At 29.1% G+C, this 12,478-nt stretch overlaps 1 protein-coding gene across 1 annotated transcript in view; it reads right to left on the bottom strand.

Moving 5' to 3' along the window:
* Positions 1-12,125, bottom strand: part of E(Pc) (Enhancer of Polycomb) — a 126,233-nt gene extending 114,108 nt beyond the window's left edge. Inside the window, exon 1 of the mRNA XM_067274531.1 lies at positions 11,683-12,125. Within this exon, the coding sequence (XP_067130632.1) occupies positions 11,683-11,835 (153 nt within the window). The 5' untranslated portion in view covers positions 11,836-12,125. The remainder of the gene's footprint in view (positions 1-11,682) is intronic.
* Positions 12,126-12,478: the final 353 nt, after the last annotated feature.

Below are 12,478 nucleotides of genomic sequence, written 5' to 3'. Positions count from 1 at the left end.
TCCTTACATCATTCAATGAGAGGTTTGATGAATTCCAGAAATACAAGATCTACCTGCAGTTTTTTTCAACTCCATTTGATGTGAAAGTGGAAGATGTCCCTCCAGATGTCCAACTTGAGTTGATAGACAGCCAGTGCAGTGATGAATTGAAATCACAGTTTAAAAATTCTGTTCTCCTCACATTTTACAAAGAACTGCCAGATACATCATTTTCAAAACTGAAAGACAGTGCTTGATTTTGTGCAAGCATGTTTGGCAGTACCTATGTATGCGAACAAGCATTTTCACTTAAGAATTAAACAAGTGCAAAACACGGAACAGGTTAACCAACAAGAATTTGGAAAATCTGCTGGTCGTTTCAACATCTGCCATTATGCCAGACATCAAAAAGATTGCCGCCAGCATCCAATCTCAGCCATTGCATTAATCACTTGGAGGTCCGGCCTCTGGTCAATAAACTTAATCCTAATTTGGCCCTTCTTCAGAAAAGGTTATACATTCCTGATAAAAGCCACGTGTATGCAATCTCCCTCTTACAGTAGTCATGATACCGACCCCCTTGTAACTACAAGGTTTGAACATAACCTGTTGCCTGTCTAATGCATTTGACCAATAACACTAAGCAGTGGTGACCTGACCTGGCCTTCTGCTTACTGTTTCAGTGATTTGGAATTGGGTCCATAGGTTTGAAATCACAGAATGGTGGACTCTGAAGAATTCAATAACTTCAATAGCTTGGTCAAATTCTAACCTACCCATAGCTTGCCATCTTTGATCATCACTTAAACATATTCTTTAGGACAAAGTGCATAAACTGGCTATTTTTGGAATTTTACTGACAAGCCTTTAGTATCAAAGCACAGAACAAAACACCTGTTTTTACAACAGGCTGATTTGTGTATTTAGAATGAACATAATGTGTATTTTATTCATGTTTCAATATTTGCATATTGTACTCAAAGTATGCAACAAGTTTCATCCAATAAAATTCACATGTTCACATCTTATCTGAGAATTTGAATGTCATGCTTATTTTTTGGAGGAGAGCGTGTTTCATTTGTAAGTGATGACATCTCTCAGCAAAACTGTAAATGATACTTTCAAGAACAATTATCATATTTTCACAGATTGTCCAGCATGTTGGTCTATCTGGAGAAGACCAGGAAATCAGATATTTCTGTACACTAAACACTGTTGCATGCTGTTTTCATCCCAGGGGAATGCTGGCATGCTGGTTTACGTGAGATTATACATCCCTCACCAGAGGATGAGTAAAAAAAGTGAAACAAATTATGTCGTGTGGCATTTTATAGATGTCATTTTTTATTCTAAAATTGTGAAATTGTCAGCATTACATCAAAAACTATAATTATATGTTTAATTTCTACATTTTGTTTTCTTTCTAACGAGATAAAATACTCATGGAATACTGTAAATATTTTTATGTTTATTTTATTGTAATTTGATTCAAAAATGCAAAAAATAAGCACATCAAATTTCAAAAATGTGCTGTAAATTATCTCAACTTACATAATTAACATCTGTTTTATGTGAAATTTAAGAGGAAATTGTGTTATCTTCCAGGGTAGTACAGGTAAAACTTCACTACTAACATCACAGATTGTCAGTCCAGCCCAAACTGACTAACTACTATTACTAAAAGCAATAAGCCACTAATTGTTTTATTACCCTGTAAATTAAAACTCTTTTCCTAGTTGTAAATTGATCAAATTATAATGTACTCTAAAGAATGTTTTCTTTACCATTTATTTAACAGTAAGTTTTTTTAAAATCTGATTAATTTTATTTTTTTAGCTGCAGTTTAACTGGCATGCTGGTAACCTGGGGTTACTTGCATGCTGGTCTCTCCGATTATATGTGGCATGCCAGTCAATATGTGAAAATATGATGTAAGAAACAGTAAAAATTTGAATTTCATTTAAAATAAAAATTATTATTAATAAACGTTAAAATTACAAAATTATAAATTTTATGGTTTTCTTTTTTATAACAGTATAGTTCAACAGAGCTTTATACCACAATAAAATATTGAGATTCTGTTCTTCATATACAGCTTTTTTTGAGAATATAGGGTTGTGCCAGTTTTCTGAATTTGACTGACATTTTTTACAACTAATTAATCAAACTGTCAAAGAAATTTTCTGGTAGTGGGTGCCCTGTTACAGAAACAAAAACAACTAAAACTGCAAGTATTTATTTGACACACAAAAATTTTTTGTATCAAGTTTTTCACTTAAACCTTTTCTTTAATAAAATAAGACTTAACAAATTATACTTATTCTTTCATTTTATAAAACATCAATGTAAATAAAATCCCAATGTGTTTCTAATTGTCAATGAGATAGCCAATGTCATTATAAAAATTCATTCTCATCTCATTTACTAATAAATTTTTAATAATCTGTTTACTATACTGAAGTTAAAAATTAATTTAATTATTTTAAAATTAAGACACTATTACAACACAGTAATTACCTTAATCTATGAATAAAATATATTGGAAATTTGTTAAACATTGTTTATATTTTCAGCAACTTTTACTCATGGCAGCAGATGCTGTTGAAAATTTTAGTTTTGGGTTTTGCATATCCTTAAAACTTTCTTTGGAATTATTTAAGTGAATCAGTTCTTTAATAAGGTCAATTTATGAAAATAAAAATATAACTTCCAAGAAGCATTAAAAAAACTATTGTATTCTGTAAAATAAAACTTCCAAGTACAGAAAAACATAAAATAAACTAAATTAGCAAATGTTTTATTAAAACTGGACTATCAAATTTATTTTTCTCTATCATGAAAATAAAGAGAAGCCTTAAAATTGAAAATACTGATCACAAAACATTAAACAAAAGTTATTTAGTTTAATTTCAGTGTCAAAGAAACTCCTAAATAAACTATAGAAATTTTTATCAGATTTAATCTACTGATAAAATCTTTAATTAAGTATGCTACTGAAAATAAAGCCCAAAAAAAGTGATGACAAAAAGCAGTGTGAAGAAGCATGCTGTCAATTTCAAAAGTAGAAGCCTGTTTGGATAAAAATAAAATCTAATTCATTACATTTATTTCGTGCTGATAAGTGTTTTGATCTAAACAGTGCATTTCAAAAACTAAAGCCACAATTGAAATTTCAGCAAAAGTCTACATCAAACCTTTTTAAATAAACTAGAATGAATAACTAATCATCATTTTTGTAACTGCTACAAATTATGCAATTTTTAGCATATAAAAATATTTTGCATGTAATACAATAAAAATGTTTCAATAATATGTATTGAAACTTATTTCAAAATGTTTCATATATTTAATCTTACTACAGTACAATCTAATAATCCAATATATATGAGACTAGAATAGTATTGAATTAAGGAGATTGCTGGATTATTTCAAAATGAATACAATGGTTTAATCATTCAGAAAGAAAATATTTATTCATTTGCATGATATCAGTACAGCATATTAATCAAAAACATTTATAGAATAGTAAAAAATATGAAAGGAGGGCAATCTTATGTTACTGTCCTTTAAAGTTCTCAAATTAATCATTAATCCTTTTAAATAATTTTCAATTGTGTTCATAATGATTGCACATAGCTGATTTACGCAATTTTCTCATAGAGACTATGTCCATTTTTTGTGTCACTCATTGAGTCAACTGTTAATGATGCAGCAAAATTTAATTACTGATCAAAACATCCAGGCACACTGCCATTGCCAATGATCAATGTTGCCAAATGCAGAGTTCGTGGATTCTCAGTAAATTCAGTAAAAACTGAAGTGACCATGGATAATTTAGTGAAAGGTATTTTGATAGAAAATTTTGAGACTAATTTTTAAATTTATACAGTATTGTGTTATAAGATACTGTATTATCTTTTTTGAGGAGCCTATGGTGAGAAGCCTAACAATGTTTAATATTATGCTCAAACTATAAAAAGCTATCATCATGCTATCAAAGCTTGATATCATACATAAGTAGTGGAAAGACATTCAAACTTAGTGGGAAGCTAATCTATAACTTGGTAACAGTGCTGATAATACCCAAGAGTCAATTGTCAAATTAGTGGACATACCAAAATAGCAAACAGCCAGATTATAGAGACAGTATTTTTAAATTGAAAAAAAGTTAAGTAAAGGGTAACCATATAAATAAATATTGGACTTTTGTAATCTTTAAAAAAAATATTTTAATTGTTCACTTAATTAAAAAGTTACCCATTATTTATTTTCTAAACTTAACCTGCAATTACATGCAGTTTTTCAACCTGATCACATGCATAAGACAGCTATTTCTTACATGTACTGTACACTGTATGTAATTGCCATTACTCAAGTTTGATGATTCTGGAAAATCCTGTGATATATATGTATTCTCTGTAAGTGACAAATTTCATCATCATACATTATTAGTTTAAAAGATATTGTTTTGTTTACAGAACAGTATCCTTGACCCTTTGCCCACAGAGATTTACAACAGCATGGGCTAATATAAAATGAGTTTAGCTAGAAACATGTGACAGGAAGACTGAGGTATCTCAAAAACCAGTAAAATAATTTTTCTGTATTTTTCAGGCATAAAGTAAAGCCACAAAAACATTTATTTTGTTGAAGGTCATAGTGCTCTAGGCTATCTTACAGATATAAACATTCAAGGACATAGCAACTTGCAGATCACCACGTCATTATGTCATGCATAGCTGACAAACATCCATGACATTTGACTACCTCTTGTGGCAATCTTGTAAGACCTCTTTGATATCAGGTCACCAAAAATGACATTAGAGCAAAAAATCATCATCTTATGCATGCAATTTTGTGACAATAAAGAGAAACTGTACACAATTGCTTGCATAAGGTAGCAATTTCTGCAGCAGTATTTTGAGAACCTGTGATAAGTGAAAAAACTTTTTTCAACCAAAATTTTTACAAAGATGGAAAGCATGTAGCACAAGGATATAATAGAAGAAAACAACTAAATAAATCAATTTGGTGAAAAATATCTGCAAAAAGTAGTAGGTATGGAAAATTGACTTGATATGTGATTGTGGGTTGTCATGAAAATAGCTTTTTAAAACAGTTTCCATTGTGTTTTAAAGATACATTCATAAAGAAAAATGAATTAAATGGAAATATCATTGCCCTTACTTTTATTGGATATTTTGAAAATTAGTTTACAACAAAATGACTGTCTCTAATGCTGAAATTATAAATATTGCAAGTGCAGTCATAACTTAAATGTTTTTTCAGTGTGTTTAATGTTAGTAATTACTTCTATCATTTCACCTTTGAACCACAATTTGTACACTTAAGTGGAGTTTAGAACATCAATACCATCAAATGACAATTTTCTTCAAAATATGAACTAATTCTTTCCTTCATGAACTTTATTTGAAATATTAACAACATAGAGTATGCACAGTAAATGAAACTAGTGATTCATTTAACTAATTTGATTTTACAAACATCCTAAGCATGGCTAATTCAATGGGTGAGGCAACTGCCTTAAATAGTAAAATAAGTACTCAAAAATGTTCAAAAAGAGAAAAAATAATAAGCTGAATACAGTAAAGTCCCATAAATGTACTTCAAAGTTGCTTAAAAATAGTTCATGCAAAAGCAACACTGTTAGAAATGCTCTCTATTGGCAGCTATTCTGGAAGTGGGGTGACAAAAATCAGTTTTGCCTAAGATGCAAGTTACTACTGAGCCCGCACTGACCTTAGTGAGGCGAAAACTTTACATTACAAAATTTTAAAACTGTTTTTAATTCATGTCAACAGCATAAAAGTTATGAGAAATGCAAGAAAAAAATATTCATTAAACTGTTATATTTTAATCACTGTTAATACTTCTTTGAAATCATAAATTATACAATTTTATTAAAATATAGTAAACTAGCAAGTAGGCCCGGCATTGCTCGGGCAAAAGTAACGATAGCAAAGATTAAGATTATTACATTATAGTCACAAAAAAAAAGAGAGTAATTTCATCAACAAACTAAGTTTTTCTAAAGAAAGGTCAAATTTGAAAATCAAATGTTCTAATATTGTTCGATTTTCACGACGTGTTCTGATTATATCCTTCGATTTTCATTGAATGTTTCAAAGAAGAAAGGTTGAAAAAAACTGAACTAATCTGTTTAAATTTGAAAATCGAATATGTTCCAACATATTACTCTTTTTCTTTCTTCTTTTTTTTTTTCCAAAGCATCTTGCATGTCGCTTTCTCTTGTTCTCCATTGTTACTTAACACTTTGGAACTCATATCTGGTACCCTAACTGTGCACCAAATTTCAACTTTCAACTCCTAACCATTTAGGCACGTCTCGATAATGTATATAGAAGCTTTAATCCTGTCCCTCTCCCCCGTGGAGAAGAATTTCAAAAAATCCTTTCTTAGTGTGCGTTCTCATGACGTACCCTAACTGTGTACCAAATTTCAACTTTCAACTCCTAACCGTTTGGGCTCTACACTGATTATTATTATTATTATTATCAACTCGTCTCGATTATATATATATAGATAGGGAAAAGTTTTTCATTATGAAAATTTATATAGTAACACAGTATTATGGAGAATACTATACTATCATTTTTGTTGTATATTATAAAGATCACTCAACATTGAAATAACATCAATGTTTATATCTGTTTTATTTTTATAGTCAAATATTGCTTTTAAAAATACAGTATTCATTTTTGAAACGATACAATATTTTTTTTTTTGAATCATAATACATTAAATTAAAATGATATCATTGACTGATTTGCATTTAGTATCATTTTCAATGAAACAATAGCAAAATTTTATATTTGGCACAGACACTTAACAAATTTCATAAATTTTGACATGGGCATCTTTAATAGCATTTACAATACCCAATCTGTAATAGATTTCTTGTCAAGTATTTTGTAATATATATTGAGATAGTGAAGGTATTATTTCCACTATCTAGCATTTCAATGTAAAGCAATTTGCAATGTATGTATAATTTTCTTTTATATAACTTTACAAAAAATAAAAAACTAGAAGCAGGAGATTGGGGAGCAAGAAGACTATGGAATAGGGCCACTGTAACCTCACTGACTAGGAAATTTGTTGTCTAAGAAATTTGAATGCCACAATATTACTAGATTTATTATATTTCTTCCAATTGAGGAAATTCAAATAATTCTCGCATATCCAAGTTATTTTAAGAAAGTTTTGGGACTTATTTTTTGCTTGAAAGAAAAATGGTCTAAAAATTTTGTTATAAAATGATCCCTGGTGTGTACTATCTTATTCATGCTCATAAAATACACTCAGTTTTCAGATCTCAGATGCTGCACTTGTGTCAGTTAACTTTTCCTGATACAAGGAATATAGCTTCATCACTGAATACAAATATTGTCCAAGAACTAATTGATTTTTTGAATACAGTCAAGAATGCTAAATGCAAATTTTGATGTTTGTCAATGTGTTTAATTTCATGCACAATTTGTAATTTGTAAGCACCAAGTTTCATCTATAAACCACATCAGTCAGAGGTATCTGAAGATGGATAATTTTCCTAGAACAGTTTAAATCAGTGTTTTTCAACCTTTATCCATAATTTTACTGGTTGACAATGAGAAAATTTTACATGGACCGAGTAATGGAGTTATCCAACTAATATATCCAACTAATTATCACTTTGGAAAAATCACCCTGTCAGTAATCTTCCAATAACATAATTAGAATTAACTGTGTGTAGAACTTTACAGTAGAGAACTGAAAATCGGAATCAATTGGGGACTGGGGTTGTTCAGATTAGTGATTTGTTCCGATTACTGATTATGTACGAATATATATATTAACCTGCCCGATGTTCAAATTTTTCTCCGTTGTGTGTCGCTTCGTGTTGAATTTTCGTTGATTTTAAGCCTAACGAAAATTTTTATAATAATAATCGAGGCTATTGTATCGTTAAAAATTATTTCTTTATTTTGTACAAACAAAATAAATATATTGAAGAATATAAAAACATGAAAATTATACTTTAGAAGTAAATTTAGTATCAAAAACGTTCGATTCAGCACGACACAGTCCGACTGAAAATTGTTCCGATTACCGGGGTTCCAATTAACGAGTCTCTACTGTATATGCAACTATAAATTATGCTTATTTATTAAGCTAATATATGCTTATCTACAGTTACTGTACATAACAAAATATAACAGTAATTCGAGATTACTATTCAAATGTCACTCGTGATTAACTTCACCAACTTCAGTATGCTGAAATATTTTTCTGCAGTCTAGTGAAATTTTTTTATGGACCAGCAGTTGAAAAACACTGGTTTAAATCACTTTTAAGTACAACATTAAACATTAAAAGAAACTTTTAACAATAAAATTGTAATTCATGCTGCCTTATACCTATATATTAATAAGTAAGGTGTACTTCTTGCTACTTCAAAGGATTTAAAATAAATTTGAAATTAATTTTCAATGAATTGCTTCTCTAGATCATTTTTTAAAATCTATATCAAAACGTACAATAATTCTAAACTCATTAAGCTTCAAATAACCAATTTAAAATCAAAATTAAGTTACCGTAAAAAAAAATTTCCCATCCACTTCATATAAAATGCTTGATAAAATTACAATTCTATAGTTCAAAGTAAAATTCTTTCCTAGTGTAAAATAAGTTTATATATATATATATATATTCTATAGACTAATATATACATGCACATATATATATACATATACATCAAATAACATATTATAACATAAAAGTAAAAATAAAATGTCTAGAAATATTAAAAATAAGTGTTAACGAACATTTATTTATTGTGACATCGTCACAATGCCAGGCTGCAATTTTTAATCATATTTTTAATTTACTTAACTTAAAATATATGCTCTCCACCTCAAATTAGTAATGGCTTGCCCCTGTACATCATACTTTTCCTTTAACAATAGAGTCATGCCAGTCATCCATATCAGTGGTTCTCAATCTTTTTTAAGTTGGGGTACACTAAACTTTCACATTGTTTTCCATGGAACACTTACAATACATCAGCTTTAAAGCAGGGGTGGCAAACCTTTCTGAAATCAAGCACACTCGGTTTAGTAGATGATGACATTGGCGTTTGCTAATTACATTCCTATAAAAAATTATTTTACATTTTATTGATTTTTCTTTTGCAACAATGTTTAATTGTATATTTGTTTTTTTTTGTGGAACACTTGAAGTGGCTTCACGGTGCACCCATGTTCCACAGACCACGGATTGAGAACCACTGATCTATATAACACCTTTCAGGGAAAAATTTTTGAGTTGAAATAACATGCCTTCTGGTTTGCATTGGAAGTTCGTTTATAGTTAATTGGGGCCCCTGCCCCGAAGGTTTTCATATCTGGTCTTGTCTTTCATCTATCTAACTCTGTTCTTAAAATTAAGGAAAGACAGACAGATGGACAACAGTGGAAATTTATAGGATGACAATTTTTTCAAATTGCAGCCCAATAATATAAATCTATTGGAAATGACTAAACATTTTCTAATTAATGTTATGTTGTATTTTAGCTTTTTTTAGAGCATCTTCCAATAGAAAAATGGAAAAGTGATTAAAAAAATAATATACAGGTATTCCTTCTTTAACATGATTAATTAATCCCTCAATGCTACCACATATATCAAAATCACATTAATCAAATACAGTATCTATTTTAAATATACACAGCTGGTAGAGCTATGTTAATTTTTATTTATTTATTTAGCGTATGGCTACACATCTAATTCAAAAAAGAACAAATCATAAATGAAAGAACACAAATCATAAATGAAAAAACACAAATCATAAATGTAAATCTAAGTTAGAAATATAGTTTAAAGCACTTTCAGTCACAATCAGGAAGTCACTCAGTTGTCCCGGAAAAGATCTTACTGGACAATCTTCCAAGATATGGTGTATAGTCTGTCTTTCAGCACCACAGTCACACTGCGGGGATGCAACTTTTCCCCACCTAAAAAGACTGTCCCTGCACAACCCATGTTTGGTCCGAATCCGATTTAACACACTCCAAAGATTTCTGGATAACTCAAATCCAGGTGGTCACTTTGTGATACAAGGAAGTTGTCCGCTATGTTAATTAAAACTGTTGCATATATAAAAGGATTGCCACAATTAATTTTGTGCATTAATCAAATCCAATTTTATGCAAAACTGCATTAAGTAAGAGATACCTATAACTTTATACCAATAAAACTGAAAATCATTGTTTGCCCTTAAAATGAAATCAAATCATATAACTTATTCAATTGAAAGTATTGTAAAATTCAAACATATTGATATTAGACAAATTGTATTATTATTATTATTATTATTATTATTATTATAATCATAACAGATGAATTCCTATTTTATACTATTTAAATGAAAAACATTATTTATTCAAAAATCATATAGGATCTCATTTTTAAAAACAAGACATGCAAATATCTCTAATATCAAAATAACAAATCTTACATATAAAAATAAATACTAAATAACATACAAGAATTTAAAAAAAAAAACTAATTGTGAAGAAAAAATTAACAGACATACAGATGTTAGCTGCTCACATTCTAATTCCTGATATTTTTGCATATGTTTTAAATAATCTATTACTTTCTACTTAATTCATTAAAAATATGGTATTAGGGTCATCTATATACAATTCAATGATAAAAATTATAGTTTATACAATATTTTGAGTGAGTGGTGTAGATAAAACAAATATTTAAACAGAAATTATTAACAATTAAAAAATTTTGAAAAAGCAATCCGTCAAAATAAAACAATTATTCAAGACAGAAAAAAAATTTAAGTACTGAGATAGTATGCATTAAAATTAAATTTACTAATTACCAAATCAAATGTATTTAGAAGTAATGCAAACTAACAATCAAAGAAAAAAATAGCAGAAACAAAAATATATTTATTTACAATCTAAATTTCCTTCTTATATTACACTTTATTATTGTTATCTACCTATTTTAAGGGACAGTCAATTATTATACACACATAAAATAATTATAGTATTGTAAATATACTATTGCAAGTGACAAATTAAATATTTTTGTGTCAAGACACAATGCTAGAAATGATTCAAATAACCATCAATGCATTCATATAAGAACTGCAATCCATTATGTACAAAATGCAAAAATAGAAATCTAAAATAATAAACTCAAACATAAAAATGTGTACATATGTTTTATTCTATTTGTATGTATAATGTAATTTTAAGGGCCATAATTAAAGACACTTGTGAAGTTTAAAAGGACTGACATTCATTTAAGAAAAATAGAATTCATTTTGCAAAATATTTCATGTTACATTTGGATTTCATAATTATTTCGGTGAAAATAATTCATATCCATTTATATTTATGTAATAGATTAATTTTTAAGATTTAATTTTATTCTGATTTGTTTATTTGCATCTATCTCACGTGCGTTCACTAGCACAAAAATTATAGAAAAAAAATAATGTGCTAACGTACGAAATGTATTAATATAACTGTTTTTGTTTAAATGAAAAAAAATTCTTGGTCAGCGATATTGAGGCCATCTACCGATTCGAACCCTCGATTCAATGTCCCGCCATCACAAACGACCGACCAATCACCTTTCGGCTTCTTTGTTACTTACGCATTCTTCCTCTTTTTCCATTCCGGTGGGCATTTGAGGAACCGCACGATTAATTGCGGCAAAATCTGGCAAGTCCGGAATCTCTTCCGACCAGTATACTGGTACTGGTTTGGTGGCGTCCAGCGCACGAGCTCGAAAAGACAGTTTACTCATCTTCTAATCAAACGATCACCAGAACAAACACGAGGCTTAGCGACGTCCCCTTTCAATCCGCAGTAACTTCCTTCGGATCCCGTCTGGACGGGTAATTCGAGGTTGTTGCGGTGACTTATACTGTCTAGTTTCTTGCCATTTTAACACTTAGACGTCTTACATGCTCGGTTTGATAACACAACACTTTTTTGTAACACAACCAGAACGAAATTTTCAGCGCCCATCATGGCGGACGTTTCTTCCATTCTCTCCCACAATTCCTAGCACTCGATCCGGTAAGGTGATTGCTGGCGCCATCTATTGAATATTTTAAAAAGTAATCATTAAGATATTAATTTATTTTTTAAATAAAGTAAAAACAATAATGTTAAATATATATATATGCTTAAATAAAACATTTAAAGGATTAAAAACACAATATTTTATAAAATCAAATAAAGTATTTCTTATTATTTTTTATTAAATTATTTTTAATTTTTGACATTTAAAATTAAAAAATATAACTCATTATAAACGCCTTAAAAATAATTAATTGATATTTATTTAGAATAACCTATTTCAACTTTTGTAACTTATCAATTAGTTAACTTAAAAATTTTGTTTCATTTTAAAATGATTTAAATTCACAATTTTTGTTTTATAA

The sequence above is a fragment of the Centruroides vittatus genome, unplaced genomic scaffold, assembly GCF_030686945.1.
Source record: "Centruroides vittatus isolate TY-2023 unplaced genomic scaffold, ASM3068694v2 contig_549, whole genome shotgun sequence".
Lineage (NCBI taxonomy): Eukaryota > Metazoa > Arthropoda > Arachnida > Scorpiones > Buthidae > Centruroides > Centruroides vittatus.
Note: the sequence above shows the minus strand (reverse complement) of the source record. Positions and strands in the feature narration are given on the sequence as shown.